Source organism: Carcharhinus amblyrhynchos, chromosome 12, assembly GCF_965287045.1.
Source record: "Carcharhinus amblyrhynchos chromosome 12, sCarAmb.v2.hapA, whole genome shotgun sequence".
Taxonomy (NCBI): domain Eukaryota; kingdom Metazoa; phylum Chordata; class Chondrichthyes; order Carcharhiniformes; family Carcharhinidae; genus Carcharhinus; species Carcharhinus amblyrhynchos.
The window spans coordinates 28,771,929-28,797,543 of NC_137335.1; the positions used below are offsets into that span (position 1 = coordinate 28,771,929).

At 43.1% G+C, this 25,615-nt stretch overlaps 1 protein-coding gene across 3 annotated transcripts in view; it reads right to left on the minus strand.

Annotated features, from left to right (window-relative positions):
• snx14 (sorting nexin 14) overlaps positions 1–17,773 on the minus strand; it is a 152,878-nt gene extending 135,105 nt beyond the window's left edge. For 2 of the 3 annotated variants that reach the window (XM_080200284.1, XM_080200283.1), the window contains exons 1-3: positions 17,403–17,631; positions 11,775–11,895; positions 4,737–4,810 (exon numbers count right to left, since the gene is read on the minus strand). In XM_080200284.1, coding sequence (XP_080056410.1) covers positions 4,737–4,810; positions 11,775–11,895; positions 17,403–17,539 — 332 coding nt within the window. In that variant the 5' untranslated portion in view covers positions 17,540–17,631. Of the gene's footprint in view, positions 1–4,736; positions 4,811–11,774; positions 11,896–17,402 lie in introns of all 3 variants that reach the window. The other variant, XM_080200285.1, reaches the window with a different exon arrangement.
• Between the last annotated feature and the right edge of the window lie 7,842 nt (positions 17,774–25,615).

Sequence of the window (25,615 nt, forward strand, 5' to 3'; positions counted from 1 at the left end):
ATGACATGAGGATTTGTGGTATTTACCTGCTTTTTTTATGCACTACAATCGTCACATTTGCATGGAAGGAATTTTTTTTTATATATACAAGACGAGTAGTATCAAAGCAGGGTGGTGGGTAGATAGTTTGGGACACAGATGGCTGGTATGGCATTAAGTGCTCCTTGTGGGTAAGAAGAACCCCTGTTAGAAAAAAACTCCAATCGTTCTTCAGTAATTTTGTTGTTCTGGGATTTAGGAATCCTTACATGATTTCTGAGAAAATACAGATCATGTATCCTGGCAAAGACGAGGTTCTTTTGTTGTTTGTCATTGGCATCTCTGATGTTGTTGGAGTGAGGAATTACATTATGGTGCTTGCCCAGGCACAGTTGACTAATCCTTTGCTATGCAGAGGTTATCCCCCTTTTGTGATGTAATGCCAAATCCCCCAAAGAGGAATACCTCACTTCGTAATCTGTTAAAAGTATGTGGGAAAGTGTGAACTGAATTGCAGTAATGTTGAGTGGCTAATAGAAATACCTGACACTCACTTTAGAGTGAACATTTAACAATTTATTTATTTAACAGGAAACTTTAAATAAACAAGTAACATACCGAATAAAAATAAGATTCTAATGGCACGCTGTTCAAACAAATACAATACTCATCCATTAATCGAAAAAAAATAGAATTCAGTCATCCTCAAAATATACAACCAGGTTTTGTAGCTTTCGGAAACTTTGAATTCTTCTGTTGATTCCTCTGTCCTATAAGCTTTTTCTGATTTGGTACCTTTTTTAGTTAGGTGGTGCTTTCTCTTAGATATCTGAAGCTAGCATAGCTGAGAGCTGTTCTTTCCTTCCCAAGACTTGAGGTGGCAGTTGCTAACCCGCATTGTACTCTCTTTTATGCCTGTGATAACCTTAAATTGATTGGGCAACATTTAAACAAAAACAGGTTATCTTGTCAAGACTACTGCTTGATTTTTTGATACAAATGTTTCATCTTGGACTCTGGACGTACTTTGCATTTTAAACCTCCAAGCACAAACAAAACCCCAGCTTTTAAAAGGACTATGCAACGTTTTTCACCCTCTAGCATTTTACATCTTCAACATCAAGTTCCAACTTCACAAACTCAACTTCGCAACGATTATCTACTTCTTGTGAGGTTGTGTTCTGTTCCTGGTACCCTTCCTGCGAGAGTGTATACTTAAATACCATGTTTAGCATCCATTGGATAACCCTGATGCTCCTCTCTCCTTGGAGTTTCCTTTCTTAATACAGGTAGTCAGTGTTGATATGGGCTCTGGATTTGTTACAGTTAATCTTAGAGTGTTTCCCTTATGTTGTTGGGAGGGTCATATCCTGAGATTTCCTGTGATAGGCATCTTGACGATTCTTCCTCTCTTCAGTAGTGTTTCCTTGCTGGAATATGGTTTAAATTCTTTGGTGATGAGAAATCTGGTTGGCATCTTTGATATGGTTAGAAGGAGGTTCAGTTTTGTTGTGAGTTTAGATGAGGTGTGTGAATCCTTGGCTTACTGGTTCCTGTACATTACAGTAAACACTGACATGCCATATCCTATGCTGATGGTGTCATCCTGATGTTCCCCCTTTTCTGTGCTATCTTTTCAATGCTTGGAGGTCCTGGGATGCTGACTTAGGCCCTGGTTGGTTATATTTAACTCCATAAGGGGATCCCATTTATTGTGTAACTTTGACTCTGTTATCTTGACACTGTGCACATGGAGCCATATGCCTGAGATCCCCCACACTTTCATTATCTGTGAGAGATAGAGAAACACTGACTACAACAATTACATTTGCATGAATATTCACTGGTCTTTTTTGTATGTTTGTGGAATAATAATTATTCTGTACCGTACTCAATTTTAGGATTTGTTACATCCTATGGCAAAGATATAAATGAAAACTTACGAAAACTATCTCAAGAACAAGCGCCTGTGGAATTTCTAATTGTTTTTAAGAATGTTTGTAAAGGACTTCGCAGAGTTTCTTAAAAGGAACCAACTGTATTTCTTCTTGGATAAGAAATACTGGTCCATGTGACCTGGCAGCACTACCAAAAGGAAGTTAAGAAAAAAGCCACATGACTAGCAAACACAAAGGAGAGCTACTAATACAGGAAGTGGGGGTGAAGCCAATCAGAGCAGATTTAGACACAGAGAAAAGGCAGACAAAGACAGAAAGGGAAACAAAGAATTCTTTTGAGGAAAAAAGCAAATCACTCCCAAGAAGAGGTCAGTTTTCCTATTTAGCAGAAAAGGAAACAGAAGTTCTTGGTTTGCAGTAAAACAGAAAATGAGCAGAACAATGTTTACAATTTTCAGTCACTAACGAGTTTTACAGGGATGTTCTTCTGAGGCTGTATAAGGTTCTGGTCAGACCCCATTTGAAGTATTGTGAGCAGTTTTGGGTCCCATATCTAAGGAAGAATGTGCTGGACTTGGAAAGTGTCCACAGCATTCACAAGAATGATCCATGAAATGAAGAGATTGTCATATAAGGAATGATCGAGGACACTGAGTCTGTACTCGTTGGAGTTTAGAAAGATGATGGGGGGGGTCTTATTGAAACTTACAGGATACTGCGAGGCCTGGATAGAGTGGACATGGAGAACAAGTTTCCACTAGTAGGAAAAACTAGAACCAGAGGGCACAACCCTTTAAAACAAAGATGAGGAATTTCTTCAGCCAGAGTGGCGAATATGTAGAACTCTTTGCCGCAGAAGGCTGTGGAGGCCATATCATTGAGTGTCTTTAAGGCAGAGATAGATAGGTTCTTGATTAATAAGGGGATCAGGGGTTATGGGAAAAAGGAACGAGAATGGGGATGAGAAAAATATCAGCCACAATTGAACGGCAGAGCAGACTCGATGGGCCGATTGGCCTAATTCTGCTCCTATGTCATATGGTCTATAGCTGACAGCTTCTTGTTAAATATGCTGTCTGAACTAATCAATAGCACACTGCAATGCCGCATCAAAGTGGTTCAGTTCTTTCCTTAATAGAATAAGAAATACAACAACTGACATACAAATAAATGGGACGAATATCATTTCTACTTCATATCAAGGCTTCATTACAAGATGCCAACCATATTCTAAACCTAGTAATACCTTCCATAATATAAATTTGCATTCCACTCTTGGTTGTTCGAGATTGGCCAAGTGCTTCATGTCGTTAGTGTGTGCTTAAACTGGACCAGATACGGGGCAACACGACAGCTCAGTGACTATCACTGATTGCTGTGCAGACACATGGATTTGGGCCGGTGTCTGTGGGAGTTTGCGCATTCTCCCCGTGCTTGCGTGGGTTTTCTCCCACACCCCAAAGATGTGCTATTAGGCTGACTGGCAGTAATAAATTGTCCCTAAATTAGTTTCCCTCAATGTGGATGGCCATAAAACAATAGTTAAGGGTCATGGATGGAGGGGGGGGACTGGTAGTGTTAAAATGGCGGCGCGGGCTCATTGGGCTGAAGGGCCTGTTTCCCGGGCTGTTTTGTTCTTTGTTTTTGTTCACTCAATATAAATTTCTACTACTGAGATGGAAAATTTACTCAACCAATCCATGTAAATGATTTGATTTATTATTGTCAAATGTATTACCACACTGTTCATAGAGGAGGAAATGAAAGAGTGTAGAATGCAATGTTACAGTCAAAGCTGGGGTGTAGAGAAAGATCAACTTAATACAAGGTAGGTCCATTCAAAAGTCTATGGCAACAGGGAAGAAGCTGTTTTTGAGTCAGTTGGTACACGATCTCAGGCTTCTGTATCTTTTTCCTGACGGAAGGTGAAAGAGAAAATGTCCAGGTGCGTGGGATCCTCAAATTATGCTGACTACTTTGCCAAGGCAGCAGGAAGTGTAGACAGAGTCAGTGGATGGGAGGCTGGTTTGCATGATGGATTGGGCTACATTCACAACCTTTTGTAGTCTCTTGCGGTCTTGGGCAGAGCAGGAGCCATACCAAGCTGTCGTACAACCGGAAAGAATGCTTTCTATGGTGCATCTGTGAAAGTTGGTGAGAGTTGTAGCTGGTATGCAAAATTTCCTGAGTCTTCTGAGAAAGTAGAAGCATTGGTGGACTTTCTTAATAATAGTACTGGCATGGGGGAGGACCAGGACAGGTTGTTAGTGATCTGGACACCTAAAAACCTGAAGCACTCAACCCTTTCTATTTCATCCCTGTTGAGAAGAGGGGCATGTTCTCCTCTACACTTCCTGAAGTAAGGGATTTACTTATATTAATAAAGTTCAGGGTTATGGAGAAAGAGCAGGAGAGTGGGACTAATTGGATAAATCTGCAAAGAGGTGCAATGGATTAAAGGATCGCCTTTTCAGCTGTATGATTTTATATTCCTCCTAACACAACTATTAAATCTTCCAAGTACGGATGAGCTTAGTGGTTAAAAAAAGCAGCATGGACAACTTAGGCAGAAGGGCCTGTTTCCATGCTGTAAACCTCAATGACTCTGACAATATGAAGTATTTTGAAGGCTGAAGGTAAATTTGCATGACTAATGAAAATACAGAAAGTATCATCATTCCCCTTCCCTTACATCAGTGGATCGCTACGACAGACAAAACAACACAACCATGTACAAAGTTCCAACTTGTACACATTGGCCTTGAATTATAAACTTCAAAATCAACTCAATTCATTTTTACATTCTATCTAGTTTTTTTCTTCCTCAGGTACAGAACTGTTCAGTACTGATGAACTTACTTATGTCTTTTACATTTGACTTTCCCACAGACAGCACAGCTATGACCTTGGGGAAACAGTTCTTGCTGTTCCAGCTGTTATTAACAAGAAAAGTAAAATTAGCAGGGTGCTCTGAATTTAAAACAGAACATCAGAAACATTGCATATATGTACAGCATGTCTTGATGGATAAATATTAAAGTGCAACTGGAGACAAATAATTATAACAAATGTAGTTCATTACCACCTCATTCTATAGCAATCATGTTTTGACAGCAGTACATCTCCAGATTCAACTCAAAGAGAAGATTTTCTTATTTGAAACTTATAAAAGAAATAGCTACAGAAGATGCTCAAGTGAAGAATGAGCTGGGGTTTCAGTTGAGAGAGTGGTGGTGCAATGATGAAGAGACATGGTGAAACAGATCAGGTCTGTTTGTGGTGTTAGCACCTCTAGCTGCTGGGTCCATATCCAGTACAGACCGATGGAATCAAAGTTTCGTCTCTGCAAGATGCAAACGGCTACGGTGAAATAAGGACTGGCAGTCTCAATCAGGTTAATCACCAACTAGCAATGCCAATCATAGACTGGCGCAAATTAGAAAAATATCAGCCTGTTGCGATAGGAAATCATATGAAGTTAGAATAAAGCAAAATGTTGGAACAGAGGGAACCTTACTCTATATCTAATAGTGCTGTCCTGAATTTCAGCATACTTGAAGCTCATGAATGGCACCTGAAAATAAGTGTGTCCAGTGCACAGTTCAACAAATAAATACAAAATAGGAAAGAGAAAGAAACATTCCTGGCTGCATAAATAGTCACCAATCTGTGGTAGAATCCTTCCCAATTATTTTGAAATGATATTCTCTTCTCTTGAGCAAGGACTAGCAAGCATATGCTCATGCTAGCTATGACTGTAACACTACATTCTGCACTTGTTTCCTTCTCTACGAACAGTAATGTTTTGTCTGTATAGCACACAAGAAACAATACTTCTCACTATGCTAATACATGTAAGTTTTTCACTCAAAGGGTGGTGAGTGAATGGAATCGGCTGCCGTCAGTGGTGGTGGAGGCGAACTCGCTGGGATCTTTTAAAAGACTTCTGGATGAGTGTATGGGGTTTTATGGGATTGGGGGTTATAGATAGGTCTATAGATTGGTAGGTGTTGATGTGATCGGCGCAACTTGCGGGCCGAAGGGCCTGTTTGTGCTGTAGTGTTCTATGTTCTATGTGACAGTAATAAATTAAATCAAATGCTATGCAAAAGTGGCTGCCCTTAACAGGGCTCCATTACATCTATAGATTTATCTTGATATGCTGTTTCCTATTTTCTTCTTCCACTGACATGGAAACATAGAAAAACTACAACACAATACAGGCCCTTTGGCCAACAAAGTTGTGCCGAACATGTCCCTACCTTAGATTACTAGGCTTACCTATAACCCTCTGTCTTATTAAGTTCCTTGTACTTATCTAAAAGTCTCTTAAAAGACCCTATTGAATCTGCCTCCACCACTGTTGCCGATAGCCCATTATACACACTCACCACTCTGAGTGAAAAACTTACCCCTGACATGTCCTCTGTACCTACTCCCCAGCACCTTAAACCTGCATCCTCTTGTGGCAATCATTTCAGCCCTGGGAAAAAGCCTCTGACTATCCACTCGATCAATACCTCTCAACATCTTATACACCTCTATCGGGTCACCCCTCATCATTCATTGGGTAAAACTTTACATTTTCCACGTGGTCATTCGTAAGTGACCCTTGATTGAGCTTTTTTTTTGGGGGGGGGGGGGCGGAGGTGGTATTAATCAGGCATGATCTGATCCTGACTCAACATCACACATATTAAACAGTTGTGCTGATGAGCAGAAATACAAGCCACTTTAATCTTTCACTTAAATCATTCCCTAACCCAGACAAATTGGTACCAGTCACTGTGCCAACAGCACAGCTGAGATCAGCTAATGCAGAAGGTTGGGACACAAACGTGAAATCTTCACATTTTGTAGGGCTCAGCAACTTACTGGCAGCACCACCATGATGAACATTACTGTTGCCCTTTATTACACAGTACCATTGCTGGTCTAATTGTTGTACAACTAACACTTTAAAAACCAACATAAATTGCAGGAATTGCCAATTTGTAACATCAATCTCAATTTAGGTGACTTAATGAAGCAAAACATAAATTATTAAACACTTTTCTTTTAATTGGAATTGAAATTCCACAAGAAATATAAATTTGACAAAGGCAAAAGAATAGACTATGCATGGGCTATCAGTGTCTTCAGGACAGGATGAAAAATCAAGGCAGGGACCTCTGCAAATGGTATTTCCTAGGACATGTGAATTAGGACCATTCAATAACAAGAAAACAGCTACCCTGGGCAAGGCTACCAGTATCCTTCGCCAAGGTTTGGTGAACTTTACAGTGAAACAGTGAAAAACACTTTGCAAGTGAATACTAGGAAATGACAAACCTCAGCACGAAGGGTGGCCACATGGCCCATTGCATTACTGCTAGCTCAAAAGCAATCCAGTAGATCTCACCCCACCATTCTTTTCCCCATATCTCTGCGATATATTCTGTGTTTATCCAATGTAAAATGTTGCTATTAATTCCGTATAAACTGTCCTATCAGGCAATGTTTTCCAAATCCTAATCACTCATTGCATAAAGCATTGTCCCACATGTTGCCTCTGTTTTGTTGCCAATCACCAAGCAAATTCATGCAATATTTTAATTGTAAAGTTCTTCATCTAACAAGCTGCAGCTATAATTTAATCACTGATGTTACCAAATCTGGAGGGTGACATAACACGTCATGCGTCAAATGTAGGTCTCTTATTCTGGTAGGAGACACAACCTTGCTGCTACTTGTCCATCTATTAAATTCTGAAGCTGAAGCCTATGTAACTTATGATGCAACTGCCAGTTCAGCCACAGTACCGAAGGCAAGTTATACAAGTGGCCTCAAGTCTACCAGTGCACCAATTAAAACTTTCTAATTGAAGGAACATTAAATCATCAGACTGCATTCCTTTCACTGATTGGCGCTGCAACCACATTGTTATAACTGGTCTGGTATTTAATAACTTACATGCAATTCTAAAAAATTGACAGCCTTTATCTGAAATAAAACAGATCTGTCTAGAGATTACATTTTTATTCCAAGTTTAATTTATTTAACACTTTGTCCCCAAATTCTGGTTCCTAAAGGGATGGGCAATACATGTTGGCCTAGCCAGCAACACCCATGTTCAAGAACAAAAAACTTCACAACTATGCCAGGTTGCACCAAATCAGCGATCAGAATTTTGAACTTTTTTTCCCTGCTGTAATTGCAAAAACTAATCAATCCAACTCCAGACAAATTAAAAACTCAACATGACTGAGAAAAGCTATGTGCCTCGGGCTAAAAGACATTTGATTTATGAAAACATTTCAAGTCTACAGTTTTTCTTTCTTTTAAAGTCACATTTTCATAGAACTCGAGGCATTTTTCTGATTGGAAAGACATATTTGTTATCCTCTTACTTCCACTCAGCAATTTGAGCACTCGCCAATTCTACATACAATAACCTTTAAACATGGTACAAGGAGCTAATCTAACGATTGATTTGAAGCAATAGGTGTGCAGCATAACCTTTTACTCTGAAAGTGACATTATCTTGTTTCACTATTAAAACAAAAATATTAAAACAATATTAAAACTAAAATATTAAAACAAAAATATTAAAACAAGAATATGAAGAGTTCACAAGACTTTTCTCCATAGAGGACCAACACAAAGTCAAATTCTCATAAACCTCTCAGAACTGCCTCCTGCACTGTAGGATTCTATTTGGCCCATCAAGTCTGCACCAAGCACAATCCCACCCAGGCCCTATCCCCATAACTCCATGCATTTACCCTAGCTGGTCCCCTGGCATTAAGGGGCAATGATGTGGGTATGCCAGCGTTGGACTGGCGTAAACACAGTGAAAAGTCTGACAACACCAGGTTTTAGTCCAACCTATTTATTTGATAATATACTCACAAGCTTTCGGGGTTAGCCCCTTCGTCAGGTGAATGGAGAGTTCTGGCCTCAGACAGAGCATATAAAGCACAGACAGTTTAGAGATTACTGATTAGAATGCGAATCTTGGGTTCATGTCGCACTATCTGTAACCCCCGTGACTTGCCTGGGTTTGCAAAACCTCACTTACTGTACTGTCTGGAGACAATACACATCTCTTTAAACTGTGATCAGTGCTCCTTCCACTCACATTATCAGCCACTTCAGGTCTTGAACAGCAGGTTCGGTGTAAGGATTCGCATTCTAATCAGTAATCTCTAAACTGTCTGTGCTTTATATGCTCTGTCTGAGGCCAGAACTCTCCATTCACCTGACGAAGGGGCTAACCCCGAAAGCTTGTGAGTATATTATCAAATAAATAGGTTGGACTAAAACCTGGTGTTGTCAGACTTTTCACTTCATTAAGGGGCAATTCAGCATGTCCAATCCACCTAACCTGCATATATCTTTGGACTGTGGGAAAACGTGCAAAGTCCACATAGTGACCCAAGCCAGGAATTGAACCTGGACCCCGGCGCTGTGAGGCAGCAATGCTAACCATCATGCCACCCTGCTAATAGCCAACAAGAAAAACTTGTAATCTGTTCTTGAACGGCAAAAAGCCATGGAACACAACATACAAACATAGAGGGAGCATGTATTAAGGCAATTTGATCAGAATTTCAAAGCAAGGGGACAAGTTCAAAAGTAGGACCTTTTTGATTTGATTCATTGTCACTTGTATGCAACAACATAGTGAAAAGTATTGTTTTATGCACGCTATACAGACAAAGCATACTATTCATAGAGAAGGAAACAAGAGAACTCAGGATGTAGTGTTACAGTTATAGCTAGGGTGTAGAGAAAGACCAAATTAATGTGAGATAGTTGAATTCAGAAGTCTGACAGCGGCAGGGAAGAAGCTGTTCTTGAGTCGGTTGGTATGTGACCTCAGGCTTTTGTACCTTTTCCCCGATGGAAGAAGGTGGAAGAAAGAATGTCCAGGGTGGGTGGTGTCTTTAATTATGCTGGCTACTTTGAGGCAGCGGGAAGTGTAGACAGAATCAATTGATGGCATGATGGATTGGACTACATTCACGACCTTTTGTAGTTCCTTGCAGTCTTGGGCAAAGCAGGAGCCATACCAAGCTGTGATACAACTAGAAAGAATGCTTTCTATGGTGTATCTGTAAAAGTTGGTGAGAATTGTAGCTGACATGCTAAATTTTCTTAGTGCCCTGAGATAGTAGAGGCATTTGTGGACTTTCTTAACTATAGTGTCAGCATAGTGCAGCAGGCGACGGTGCAGAGGGACCTCGGGGTCCTTGTGCATGAGTCGCAAAAACCCAGCCTGCAGGTGCAGCAGGTGGTCAGGAAGGCGAATGGGATGCTGGCCTTCACAGCAAGGGGGATTGAATATAAAAGTAGGGAGGTCTTGCTGCAGCTGTATAGGGCATTGGTGAGGCCGCAGCTGGAGTACTGTGCGCAGTTTTGGTCGCCATACTTACGCAAGGATATTTTGGCCTTGGAGGGAGTGCAGAGGAGGTTTACTAGGCTGATACCGGAGTTGAGGGGCTTGAGCTATGAGAAGAGGCTGAATAAACTAGGCTTGTACTCATTAGAGTTTAGAAGAATGAGGGGAGATCTCATTGAGATGTATAAGATGATGAATGGGATGGATAGGATAGAGGTGGAGAGACTCTTCCCGCTCAGAAAGGACAGTAGGACTAGGGGGCACAGCCTCAAGATAAAGGGGGGGCAGTTTAGAACAGAGTTGAGGAGGAACTTCTTCACTCAAAGGGTGGTGAATCTCTGGAATTCTCTGCCCGTTGAGGTGGTGGAGGCTGCCTCACTAAATATTTTTAAGACGCGGATTGATGGGTTTTTGATAAGCGAGGGGATTAAGGGTTATGGGGAGAGGGCGGGAATGTGGAACTGAGCCACGACAGGTCAGCCATGATCTTATTGAATGGCGGGGCAGGCTCAAGGGGCTGGATGGCCTACTCCTGCTCTTATTTCTTATGTTCTTATACCTCAGAGGGAATAATTAATCTCTGGATTACTTAAACACAAGAGAGTAGAATTAAGATGATAAGGAGGATCAACGCATGGTTTAATGCATTGGGAAGGACGTGAGCTTCAGCTTCTTTGGAATTGGGACCAGTTCTGGGCAGAAGGGACCAATTCAAAAGGGACAGGTTACAGCTTAACAGGACTAGATCCAATGCCACCACAAGGAATTTCATCAGTGTAGCTGGGGAGAATTAAAATAACTTTAAACAAAGCCAGAAGAAGCAGGAATAAGGTACATAAAGGGGTGAATATGCTGAATAGTATTGGAGAAGCAAATAGTGCCATATTAAATAGGAGCACACAAGTCCACAGAGAACACAAGGCAGATTTAGAACACACGTATGTAAAAACACAAAATATGGTGAATAAGGTTGGTGAACTCACTGCCTATAAAATTTAGAAGGGCAAATTCAGGAAATAAACTTTCAGAGCTATGCGGATAAAGTAGGGCAATGGGACTGGCTGGATTGCTCTACAGGGCACTAGCCTGGATTTGGTGAGGGAGAGTGGTTTCCCTTCAGTGTTGTAATGACTATAACTACCAAGCTAACACTGGGAAAAAAAAACAGTATGGAAACTCTATTTTGTATCACAATGAAAGTAACTAGGAGATGAACTAATAACTGTATTTTAAAGTGCATTCACACTGGGAAATGATACGCTAACTATATTATCTATCACACTGACATCAACTAGTAATGATAATAAGGTATCTATAACAAGAGCATTAAAATATAACTATCATATATTGCATAGGCATAAGCAAATGATGTGATATTGTATTTATTATACATTACACATAACAGAAAATGAATGGTGAATTATATATTTACCAATATTACCTGGAAAACAATAGTGGGGCTAAATAGATTTTCCTGATTTAAAAAAAAGAGAAAAACAAAGATTCAGATTTACCTTTGGTTTTCGCTCAATAGTGAAGAGAATATTGGGCAGAAGTGAGTCAGGTCCAAGTGAACAGTAGAAAGTGACAACTCCAGCGAGGAATGACCAGAACATCATCAGAATGTGAAGATACCTTTTGATAAAACAGTGGTATTGTGAGAATCATTCCAATTGCAACATTAGCATCATAGGTTTATATAAACCTTTGGCTGTTACTTAGTCATTACTGAATTAAAATGTAATTTGCTTTTATATTTTAGCCTCTGCTCCAATTCCTACCACACCCTCCTCCCACCCCTGAAAAGATGTACACCATTAACATTTAAAATATGCCTCAAATCAATGTCTCAAAATTTCCTCCAAATCCAAACTGCTCGCAACTTCATATGCAAGGATGTTCATACTAATATAGTGAGGAAACTGACACCTTTTTAAATGAGTGGATTTCAATCTTTTTTATGTGGGGGCCTATGATTATAATCCTGAGAGTATCCCTGATATTAGCACCATCTTGAGGGTCCCTCAGCACAAACTTGCAAAGGACTGAAAATTATGCTTTAATTGTGGTGAACTTTGAATGTAGAGTGATTCAGAAATAGTGTTTTAGTTAGACTTGAACACGTCAGTGAATTGACATTTGTGGTTCTTTTACAAAAGTCTAACTAAAACACTATTTCTTAATCAGACTAAATCCACTCATTTAAAAAGGTGCCAGTTTCCTCACTTTATTAGTATGAGCATCCTTGCATATGAAGTTACGAAGTTGGATTTGGAGGAAACTGCCTGAATGGAAGTTGAAAACTCAATAATAGCGTTCAACAGGAAATTGGAGGAAAAAAAACCTACAAGGGTATGGGGGAAAGAGTGAAGTAGTATTATTATTCCAAAGAGCCGGTGTAGACTCAATGGGTCGAATGACCTCTTTCTGTGCTGTACAAGTCTATGATTCAAAAGTTACCACTGCTTCTTCAATCATAAAACAAAAATGGTGGTACTGCTGGCTATCAAAATGCATTTGTTTTTAAAAATCCATTTTATTTCACTGGAGTTTTACATTGTTATACTAATACTTCAGTCAATGCCAATTTCTCTTGTTTTGAATACTACCAGATTTTTGACACTGTCATCATGTTATACTATATGAAAATTTCATACAATCACAATTGAGAGTACAATAATCAGTTAAAAGACTACAGTACAGTATAAATCCATTCAAATAGAATAGAAAATATGAAACTTTTATTTTGCAAAAGATTATGAAGTAATTTGATAAATATGTTTAGAATTGTTTCTTGATTTTCAGAAGGCGTTTGACAAGGTGCCTCACAAGAGGTTATTACAGAAGGTCAGGGGGCATGGAGTTGGGGGTAGGGTGTTAGCGTGGATAGAGGATTGGCTGTCAAATAGGAGGCAGAGAGTGGAGGTCAATGGGTGCTATTCGGATTGGTGGTTGGTGACTAGTGGAGTGCCCCAGGGGTCGGTGCTGGGGCCTCAGCTATTTACCATTTATATAGATGATCTGGAGGAGGGAACCGAGTGTATGGTGTCGAAATTTGCTGATGACACCAAGATTGGTGGAACGGCAAATTGCGCGGAGGGTGTGGAGAGTCTGCAGAAGGATCTAGATAGGCTGGGCAAATGGGCCAGGAACTAGCAAATGGAATTTAATGTTGGCAAACGTGAGGTTGTCCACTTTGGTCGGAATAATGGTAGGAAGGACTATTACTTACATGGTGAAAAACTGCAGCAGGCGACGGTGCAGAGGGACCTCGGGGTCCTTGTGCATGAGTCGCAAAAACCCAGCCTGCAGGTGCAGCAGGTGGTCAGGAAGGCGAATGGGATGCTGGCCTTAATAGCGAGGGGGATTGAATATAAAAGTAGGGAGGTCTTGCTGCAGCTGTATAGGGCACTGGTGAGGCCGCAGCTGGAGTACTGTGTGCAGTTTTGGGCGCCACACTTACGCAAGGATATTTTGGCCTTGGAAGGAGTGCAGAGGACGTTTACTAGGCTGATACTGGAGTTGAGGGGGTTGAGCTATGAGGAGAGGCTGAATAAACTAGGCTTGTACTCGTTAGAGTTTAGAAGAATGACGGGAGATCTCATTGAGACATATAAGATGATGAATGGGATGGATAGGATAGAGGTGGAGAGGCTCTTCCCGCTCAGTAAGGACAGTAGGACTAGAGGACACAGCCTCAAGATAAAGGGGGGGGCGGTTTAGAACGGAGTTGAGGAGGAACTTCTTCACTCAAAGGGTGGTGAATCTCTGGAATTCTCTGCCCGTTGAAGTGGTGGAGGCTGCCTCACTAAATATTTTTAAGACACGGGTTGATAGGTTTTTGATAGGCAAGGGGATTAAGGGTTATGGGGAGAGGGCGGGAATGTGGAACTGAGATACGACAGATCAGCCATGATCTTATTGAATGGCAGGGCAGGCTCGAGGGGCTAGATGGCCACTCCTGCTCCTATTTCTTATGTTCTTATGTACGGATGGGACAGTGAGTGAAAGCAAAACATACCCTGTGGTCAACAGAACATGCATGAAAGACTTAGCATAAGAATTAGCGCACATATCAGAATCATACAGCACAGAAAAGGCCCGTCAGCCCATGGAATCTGCATTGACAACTATCACTAAAGGCGCATTATTCCATTTTTCTGAACTTGTCCACATCCTTGAATGTTATGATATTTCAAGTGCTCATTCAAATATTTTTTAAAGGTTGTAAAAGTTTCTGGTCTTGACTACCTTCCCAGGCAGTGCATTCCAGATTCCCATCACTGTTTGAATGAAAGTTTTTTCTCAACTCCCCCTGAAACTCCTGCCTCCTCGTGATTGAGCCCTCAACCAAGGGCAATAGCTGCTCCCTATTCATCCTGTTCATAGCCCTCATAATCTTATATACCTCAATCATGTACCACCTCCCCCCTCTCATCTCAGCAATAAAGAAAACAATCCAAGCCTATCTAGTCTCTCTTTATAATTCAAATGCTCCATGCCAGGCAACATACTGGTGAATCTCCTCTGTATCCCCTCTAGTGCTAGAGGGTTGAGAGGTGTGGAATGCACTACTGAAGTTTGTAATTGAAGAGATCATATAATCATTTAAGAATAGATTAAACAACTAAATGAACCTCCCACCCCTCTGCTCCCCATCTGTTTCACCGATAAGTCCTGGCCAAACTTTCTCTAAAGATCCCAGCTGCCCTAGCAGGAATCTCGTATCACAACCGAGCTTTGAATAGAACAGTTACTTTGGAATCTGATGTCAGGCACACATGTCCTGCATAGCAGAACTGGTTTTGCATGGTTAGTGCCTTGATAATGGGCAAGTTAGCCTGGGAGAGGATTTGCTGTTGGACTGCCTCACGTACCAGCAAATTTGGAGGGTCTCACAATGGCACCACTGCTGATGCCTCTCCAATGTTTTGAGATACCTGCAAGTCACCCAAGTTTCTGAAGCAGAAATGTGTGTCACGATCGTTGTTGCTGAGTAAACCACAATCTTAATCTTGGGAGATCCTGGTCCCAAAACAATCTTTCTTCAATTTACTAAAGCTGAGCTAACACAGTGGAGGCAAAGATGAATTTCATCATCTACGTCTGCCTTTGTCAACAGGAGACTCCTAAGATGGACCACATTTTCCATCATTTTGCTGCTAATTGTTATCGACAGGGCAGCTTCAGATATTGGCAGCTACACCAACATCCCCCACGACGATGGCATTGCTGCAATTAACTCAGTATTCAACAGCGACAACTGCCAGTTTCCAGATGCAATTTTACAACTCATCTGCTTCATCCTGGACCACAATGTCTTCAACTTCAACAACCAGTTTTTCATCCAGACACATGGAACAGTTATGGCGACCAAATTCGCACCTCAACATGCCAACATCTTCATGCACAGGCTCGAATAAGACTTCTTCACCACACAGGACCTTCAACCAATGCTATACTCTGGATACATCAATGACATTTTCTTCCTTTGGACTCATGATGAACAATCACTGAAACAACTATACAACGACATCAACAAGTTCCATCCCACCATCAGACTCACCATGGACTATTCTCCGGAATTGGTTGCGTTCTTGGACACACGCATCTCCATCAAGGATGGTCACCTCAGCACCTCACTGTACCGCAAGCCCACAGATAACCTCATGATGCTCCACTTCTCCAGCTTCCACCCTAAACTCGTTAAAGAAGCCGTCCCCTACGGACAAGCACAGGATCTGCTCAGATGAGGAGGATAGCAACAGATACCTCCAGATGCTAAAAGACGCCCTCATAAGAACAGCATATGGCGCTCGACTCATCAATCGACAGTTCCAATGCGCCACAGCGAAAAACCACACCGACCTCCTCAGAGGACAAACACAGGACACGATGGACAGAGTACCCTTCGTTGTCTAGTACTTTCCCAGAGCGGAGAAGCTACAACATCTTCTCTGGAGTCTTCAACACATCTCGCCAGAACCAACCCCACACCCCCACTTCTTGCCTTCAAACAACCGCACAACCTCAAACAGACCATTGTCCGCAGCAAACTACCCAGCCTTCAGGAGAATGGTCACCACAACACCACACAACCCTGCCACAGCAACCTCTGCAGAATATGTTCATCAACATGGATGACATCATCTCACGTGAGAACACCATCCACCAGGTACACGGGACATACTCTTGTAACTCGGCCAACGTTGTCTACCTAATATGCTGCAGGAAAGGATGTCCTGAAGCATGTACATTGGGGAGACCATGCAGATGCTACGACAACGGATGAATGAACATCACTCGACAATCACCAGGCAAGGCTGTTCCCTCCCTATTGGTGAACACGGGCATTCGGTCTCTGATCTTCGGGTAAGCGTTCTCCAAGGCAGCCTTCATGACACACGGCAGCGCAGAGTCGCTGAGCAGAGACTGATAGCCAAGTTCCACACACATGAGGACAGCCCCAACCGGGATCTGGGGTTCATGTCGCACAATCTGTAACTCCCATGACTTGCCTGGGCTTGTAAAATCTCACTTACTGTCCTGTCTGGAGACAATACACATCTCTTTAACCTATGCTAATGCTATTTCCACTCACACTGACTAAATCTTTAAGACTTGAATAGCAGATTAGCTGCAAAGACTTGCATTCTAATCAGTATTCTGTAAACTGTGTATGTCTTTATATGCCTTTCTCTGATCAGAACCTTGCACACACCTGACGAAGGAACACTGTTTTCAAAAGCTTGTGGGTTTACTATCAAATAAACTGGTTGTACTTAAACCTGGTGTTGTGAGACTTCTTATTGTGTTTAGCCCAGTCCAACGCCGGCATCTCTATATCAGGTGCACTGAAACAGAATTTAGCATGGCCAGTGTATTCAAATAGGCGCCAGAGTGTGCCGACTGGGGGGATTTACACAGTCACTTTATTGCACTGTTCATGTATGCCTATTTGTGACACTAATACATAAATAAAATGTGACAAAAAAAGAAAAAGGAGTCAGCATGCCACTGCCCCCCACACCCACCCTCCGATCCCAATTCCCCATTTCCACCTCCATCATTCCCCGACTTCCCCCCTCTTCTACCTCTAAAGTCCCGGGCCCTCCACCTCCCCCTTCCTCAGGCCGCCTTACCTGTTGAACAGCAGTGTGGACAAGGTGAGCAGCACAATTATGAAACAGAAGACCGGATACTGGCGCCCGATGTCCCGGACCAGGTGAAACCTGAGCCTGAGGCCCAGCTCTCGGAGCGCCCTGCGCACCGACGCCATTCTCACTACCCACCCCGAGCCTGCTCTCAGCACCAACAGCGCCGCGGCATCGCGACCCCTCCCGGCGCGACGGACCGGCCACAGCAGCTCAGTCGTCAGCCCTCCACAAGGCCGTGGTTTCTGCCCGGCTCCAGCCAAATTCCAGGGCCGCGCTAGGTCCACTCCTCTGCCGCTTTCCCCCACAACACCACAGCCCGACCCGCTTCGTCTCCGATTAGAGCCGGCTCCGCCTCCGGTCAGCCAGGCTCCAACCCAGCCTGTCAGGCCCGCGCCCCCCAGCCTGTCACACCCCGCCCCCCAGCCTGTCAGGCCCACCCCCCAGCCTGTCAGTCTCGCCCCCCAGCCTGTCAGTCTCGCCTCCAGCCAGCCAGGCCCCGCCCCAGTCAGTCAGGCCCCGCCCCAGTCAGTCAGGCCCCGCCCCAGTCAGTCAAGCCCCGCCCCCAGTCAGTCAGGTCCCGCCCCCAGTCAGTCAGGTCCCGCCCAGTCAGTCAGGCCCAGCCCCCAGTCAGCCAGGCCCCGCCCCCAGTCAGCCAGGCCCCGCCCCCCCACAGCCAGCCAGACTCTGACCCGTCTCTGTCCCACCCCCAACATCACGGTTCTGAATCCAGGCCCACCACAGGATTGGAAGCCCGGCCCTCAGCCTGGCCAACCCACTCCCGTCCCATCCCACCCTGGTTCTGCCCCATTCCCACCCTGGCCCCAGCCAGACATGCCCTGCCCCCCTCTCGTGGATCTGCCCTAAGTCCCCAGGCCCTACCCTGAGCCCATGGCCTCACATCTCCATTAAAGATGGTCACCTCAGCACTTCACCGTAAACCTACGGATAACCTCACGATGCTCCCCTTCTCCAGCTTCCACCCTAAACACGTTAAAGTAGCCATCCTCTACAGACAAGCCTTCCATAAACACAGGATCTGCTCAGATGAGGAGGATTGCAACAGACACCTACAGATGTTGAAAGACGCCCTCATAAGAACAGGATATGGCGCTCGATTCATCAACTGACAGTTCTGATGCGCTGCAGTGAGAAACCATACCAACTTCCTCAAAAGACAAACAGGGGGCACTGCGGACAGAGTATCCTTCATCATCCACTCCTTCCCCAGAGCGGAAAAACTATGACATCATCTCTGGAGCCTTCAACATGTCATTGATGAAGACGAACATCTCGCCAAGGCCATCCCCACATCCACACTTCTTGCCTTCAAAAAAACCATACAATCTCAAACAGACCACTGTCCGGAGCAAACTACCAAGCCTTCAGAAGAACACCACACAACCCTGCCACAGCAACCTCTGCAAGATGTGCCGGATCATCAGCACGGATGCCATCATCTCACGTGGGAACACCATCCACCAGGTACACGGTGCATACTCTTGCAACTCAGCCAATGTTGTCTACCTGATATGCTGCAGGAAAAGATGTCCCAAGGCATGGTACATTGGCAAGACCATGCAGACATTACAACAACAGATGAATGAACACCACTCGACAATCACCAGGCGGGAGTATTCCCTTCCAGTTGGGGAACACTTCAGCAGTCACGAGCATTCAGCCTCTGACCTTCAGGTAAGCGTTCTCCAAGGCGGCCTTCACGACACACGACAGCGCAAAATCGCCGAGTAAAAACTGTTAGCCAAGTTCTGCACACATGAGGATGGCCTCAACTAGGATGTTGGATTCATGTCACACTATCTGTAATCCCCACAACTTGCCTGGGCTTGCAAAATCTCACTAACTTTCCTGGCTGGAGACAATTCACACCTCTTTAATCTGTGCTTAACCCTCTCTCCATTCACATTGTCTGTACTTGTAAAGACTTGATTACCTCTAAAGAGTCACATTCCAACCATTATCTTGTAAATTGAGTCTGTGTTTATGTGTGCCCTGCTCTTCACTCACCTGAAGAAGGAGCAAGACTCCGAAAGCTTGGGCTACCAAATAAATCTGTTGGACTTTAACCTGGTGTTTTGAGACTTCTTACTGCGCTTACCTCAGTCCAACTCCAACATTTCCACATTGTGGCACTGTAACTTGCCATTACAGTTTGGGAATTTCTAAGACTTCTTTTGCCTCTCAGCTTCTCCTTCCTTAAGTACCAAACCTTCTGGTTCACATACTTCATTGGGCCCATCTTGTGGCATGCTTATGTATTGCCTCCCTCAGCCTGGGGTCACCTTACCTCTTCAGTGCTTTATTAGAGCTGTGCTAGACTTCTTTTAAGGTCAGCATTCTCCACAACTTGGAGGTTAAAATATTCTTCAAAGGCTTCAAATTCTTAGCAAATGTGATTGAGGATTCATTTTTTTTAGGATTTTGTCATCCAGAAACGTACCAAATGAGTATTAACTTGTACTTATATTATCTGACCTAATCCTGGTATACTCCTGCAATCTAAACATTTCATTATCCATGACACCCAATTCTGGTCTGGTTTGATCTTTGTTTTAATGTAAATAGGTCTGATGCATACTATCCATGGCTGTGTTTCATTACTGATAAGCACTTTTTAAAATTTGCTTTTCTTCGAGATGCTTCCATAACTGCCATCTTTAATGCTCCTCTTTGTTCTTGTCAATTTCAGTGGCTCTCAATGCTCTGATGGGGCCATTTTTGTAAACTTATTCTTTCTGCAATGAATAAGATTAGGCCAGCTTCTTTATTTTTAAAGCTTAAAGCATGTAATTGAATGTTTTAGCTCTGGCTGCTGTTTCAAAAATTTGTTTTCTCACCGGAGCTATGCCGCCACATGTTAAGGTGCTGGCTCTGAACCCTGCTATTGGAATGCTAGTGCTAATCCTGAATACTATCGATTTTGAAATGTAATTTTTACTTTTCACTGTATTTTGCTCACCTTTTCTGTGATCTGGCTAGGTCCCTTGACCATGCATTCATTCAGGTTCTTTTCAACTCTACAGTGGATTATTCTTCTCACTTTCAACCTTTGAAAAAAAAATTGCTCAGCCTTTATGTTATGGTTAGGTCCCTTGATTCTGTGTTTAACCAGGTCCGCCAATGGACATCCACATGTCCTGGTGGAATCCTTCAGCCTCCATATCTGCAGTGCAGCTTCTTTTTAGGTGATCTTCACCAGTGTCTTCAATTTAGGTGCATTTTGTTCAGGTCAGACTTAGTCTCTTTAATTTTTTATGCTTTTAGGATTTTGGGTCTGTCCTTCATTTTCATTATGTTGTAAGGCTGTTTGGTGTCTCACTGAATCATCTGGAAGTTTGTATTGTTAAACATAAATTGTTTATTAGTAACTCATAACTTTACACATTTCCACAATGCAGAGCTGCATGGGTGCTGTCCCAGTGCTGGCTTCTGTTAGATTCTCCTACTCACAGATTACCATCATGTCACTCTATTGCCACAGGTACTCGGCAGTCCAAGGGGGCACAGCCTGAGGGGCAGGGCCAGTCTGGAGCAGGCCAATTGGTGAGGAGGGAAATCCGCTGCGCACTCTGCAATGCAATCAGTGGGAGGAGGGAGGGAGAATTGGTCTGGGCATGTGGGTAGGTCACGATGGTCAGTTGGTCTGGGCAGGTGAGGGGTGCCAAATGGTCTGGTGGTCAATTGGTCTGGCTTGGGGGGATCCCCTGCACTAGCAGTGGGGCTGCCTGCTATAAGCCATGGAGGCTGGTTGAGAGCAACAAAGGCTGAGTGACAGGTCTCTCTGCTGTCATGGCACAGGGACCTGTGCATGCACAATCGTGCTCTCAGCCAGCGTTTGGGTGATTTGAGCCCGCCCCCTCCCCCTACAGATGAGAAACAGTTTTTGAGGTTTTTCCATGCACTGACTTCACAAGATCAGAGATTTGCACTCACCCAAAAACGGATCAGAAACTCTCCTGTTTTCACGCTCATCCTGGATTTAGGATTTTTTTCATAAGATCTTCTCTAATTCCACATTAACCCATGCTCTGCCCTAAACACCCTTATACTACACTTCCCTCAACATATACTTTAACTGCAATTTTTACCCTCTCACTTAATCTACTTATATCAGATTTTTTGTTGTCTCCACAACTTGCTTTCTCATCTATAGTATATGAGCAAATTTGGCTAGAGTACATTCTATTCCTTCATGCAAGTATTAATTGTAAATAGTTTAGGATCAAGGACTGATTGCTGTGGCAACCCACTGAATTGTAGTTTGACAACCTGACTATCCATTTATTCAAACATTCATATCCTCTTTCTTCACCAATCCAATATCATACCTCTTTTGTAATAGCCTTCTATGTGGCACCTTCTTGGATGTTTTTTGAAAATCCAAATACACTGCATCTGTTTTCCGTTACCCATCCCTGCTTGTTATATTCTCAAAAATACTTTGATTCTTATTTCTCTGGTATGTAACAATCTCTGTAAGGAAATTGTAAAGCAATAACCAAATTTACCAAATGAAAAAAATACCATCAAGATTCTGGAAAGGTCACAGCAAATTGGAAACTCGCAAATGTGACTCCTCTATTTAAAAAAGGAGGGAGACAGAAAACAGGAAACTGTAGGCCAGTTAGCTTAATATCTGTCACAGGAAAAATGCTGGGATCTATTATTAAGGAGGTTATAGCAAGAAAATCTTAATGCAATCAAGCAAAATCAATGTGATCTTGTGAAAGGGAAATTGTGTTTGATTAATTATTAAAGTTTTTTGAGGAAGCAACAAGCAATATGGAAAAGAGAACTTGTAGGTGCAGTTCGCCCTGATTTCCAAAAGGCGCCATATTAATGATTACATGAGCTCGTGGTGTATGGGTAACATAGCAGTATGGATAAAGGATGGTTAGCTAACAGGAAATAGAGACTAAAGTGGGCATGGCGAAAAACTGCAGCATGCGACGGTGCAGAGGGACCTCGAGGTCCTTGTGCATGAGTCACAAAAACCCAGCAGGTGCAGCAGTTGGTCAGGAGGGCGAATGGGATGCTGGCCTCCATAGCGAGGGGGATTGAATATAAAAGTAGGGAGGTCTTGCTGCAACTGTACAGGGCACTGGTGAGGCCGCAGCTGGAGTACTGTGTGCAGTTTTGGTCGCTGCACTTACGCAAGGATATTTTGGCCTTGGAGGGAGTGCAGAGGAGGTTTACTACGCTGATACCGGAGTTGAGGGGGTTGAACTATGAGGAGAGGCTGAATAAACTAGGCTTGTACTCGTTAGAGTTTAGAAGAATGAGGGGGGATCTCATTGAGACATATAAGATGATGAATGGGATAGACAGGATAGAGGTGGAGAGGCTCTTCCTGCTCAGAAAGGACAGTAGGACGAGAGGGCACAGCCTCAAGATAAAGGGGGGGCGGTCTAGAACGGAGTTGAGGAGGAACTTCTTCACTCAAAGGGTGGTGAATCTCTGGAATTCTCTGCCCGTTGAAGTGGTGGAGGCTGCCTCGCTAAATATATTTAAGACGCGGGTTGATGGGTTTTTGATAGGCAAGGGGATTAAGGGTTATGGGGAGAGGGCGGGAATGTGGAACTGAGACACGACAGATCAGCCATGATCTTATTGAATGGCAGGGCAGGCTCGAAGGGCTAGATGACCTACTCCTGCTCCTATTTCTTATGTTCTTATGTAATTTTTGGGTTGGCAAGATATAATCAGTACAGTGCCACAGGATCAGTGCTGGATCATCTATATCAATGACTTGGATGAAAGGCCAAATGCACATTTGATAAATTTGCTGATGACACAAAAAGTAGGCACAACATTAAGTTGCAAAAAGAATTTAATGGGAGCAATTCTCCAACCTCGCCGCACCTGATGCAGATCATGCTGATCCCGGAGCGTAGCGTGTGGGCTTATAAATTGGTTTTGCGCCTTGCACCAAACAGTTTGTGATTCTCCCGGTCCCTTTCTAATGGTGTGAACCAGATCAGCCAGGCTGATTAGCATATTGAAAGTAGTATTTTAATATGTATAGCCCATTTAGTTCCTAGTGCATGGAATTTTCCAGCCTTTGGGTGCAGTGCGATAATGGCAAGAATCACTACTGGTCTCCACAGCGGAGACCTTGTGCGATGATCATGCCGAGGGGGGCTAGGAGGCCATTGAAACCCTCGGTGGTCAGGGGCATAGTCGGGCCATGCCTATCGGCCAGTTCCCACCTATGATAGCCACTAGACACCCTGGCAGTGGCCACATACACCCTGTCAGTGGGCACCAGACACACCAATGCTTGGGCAGTGTCAAGGGGGTGGGACCTGTGAGGGGTGCTATGCAGCGGAGCTCTGATGAGGGGGCAGGCGGGCAAAGGGGGGCGCACGAGGAGGGATGGTGGAATGACCCAGAAGAGAATTCCAAGAGAATTCCAAAAGAAAAATAATTCTCCTAATCTTCATCCTAAATGGGATACCCCTTATTTTAAATTCAGTGCTTTAGCTCTAATCTCTCCCACAAGAGGAAACATAATTTCAACATCCAGCTTGTCAAATCCTCTTAGGATCATAGCCATGAAAGCTGTAGGCAGATTGTACTCCTGGTCTACCCAGCAGGAATAAAGAACAGCTTATTGTGGTGCTATGAAGCTACAAAGTGCCACATTTGTGTGTGGAATGATATAGGTGCTTATTGTTGTGTATGACATATCTTTGTTGTCACTTTTTAAACTGAAAAGTACCTTATTATTTGTCAATTCATGTGGTATTTGCATTTGTTCTGATTCATATTAAAGTAATTAAGTGACAAAAAGTAGAATCTTGTTGATGATTTCTTCATTTGTTAAATTTGGTTATTTTCGTTTCTTGTTTCCTCACAGAAATCAGAATACACGAGGGAAATAAGAATGGAAATAGGTGTGAGGGGAGTCCCAGGCTGTTAAACTACCAGATGGCTGTTTTGGAAGGGAATGGTTGAGAAATATAGGGATTTCTAAGAGATCTTGGGGTACGTGTTTATAGCTCCTTGAAAGTGGAGTCACAGATGGACAGAGTGATGAGGAAGGCATTCAGCATGCTTGATTTCATTGGTCAGAACATTGAATACAGGGGTTGGGATGTCTTGTTGAAGTTGTACAAGACATTGGTAAGGCCACACTTGGAGTAATGTGTACAATTCTGGTCACCTTATTATAGAAAGGATATTATTAAACTAGAAAGAGTGCAGAAAAGATTTACTAGGATGCTACTGGGACTTGATGTTGAGTTATGAGAGGCTGGATAGACTGGGACATTTTCCTCTGGAGCGTAGGAGGCTGAGGGGTGACCTTATAGAGGACTATAAAACAATGAGGGGCACAGATCAGCTAGACAGTCAATATCTTTTCCCAAAGGTAGGGGAGTCTAAAACTAGATAGCATAGGTTTAGGATGAGAGGGGAGAGATACAAAAGTGTCCAGAAGGGCAATTTTTTCATGCAAAGGGTGGTGAATGTCTGGAACAAGCTGCCAGAGGTAGCAGTAGAGGCAGGTATAATTTTGTCTTTTAAAAAGCATTTAGACAATTACATGGGTAAGATGGGTATAGAGGGATATGGGCCAAATGTGGGCAATTGGGATTAGCTTAGGCATCTAAAAAGAAAGGGCAGCATAGACAAGTTGGGCCGAAGAGCGCAAGGCTGTAAACTTCTATGACTCTGTGACTCTAAATTGCATTAAAAGCTGCAGATAAGTCGAGAATGATGAGAAGAGTTAGCATGGGGGTCACGGTCACATAGAATGTTGTATGACTTTAACAAGGATCATTTCAATGCTGTGCACAGGCAGAAACCAGATTTCAAACACAGAGCTGCAGAAAAGGGAGGTCCAGAATTCACTACTAATGACATACTAAAAGACTTAAGAGGAAAGTGTGGTTAGAGAACATGTTTTCAAATCTTCTTTCACAATAATACTTTCCATTAGTGGTTTGCATTCCAAAATCGAGTCCAGGTTTTTAAAATGCTTCCTTTAAACAAAGCTTCTGTTCCACTTTTAACAGCAAGTTCAGTATCTAGGTTTTACTACTTCCACTTTAGGATTTCTTTGTCTTGACTGTTCTACCAACTCTTCACAATTGCTTTAACTATCACTTCCCAAACTCTATTAAGGTAGCATCAAGCTTTTGATTTGCCTCTGAAGTTTGCTTTCTCACTTTAAACCT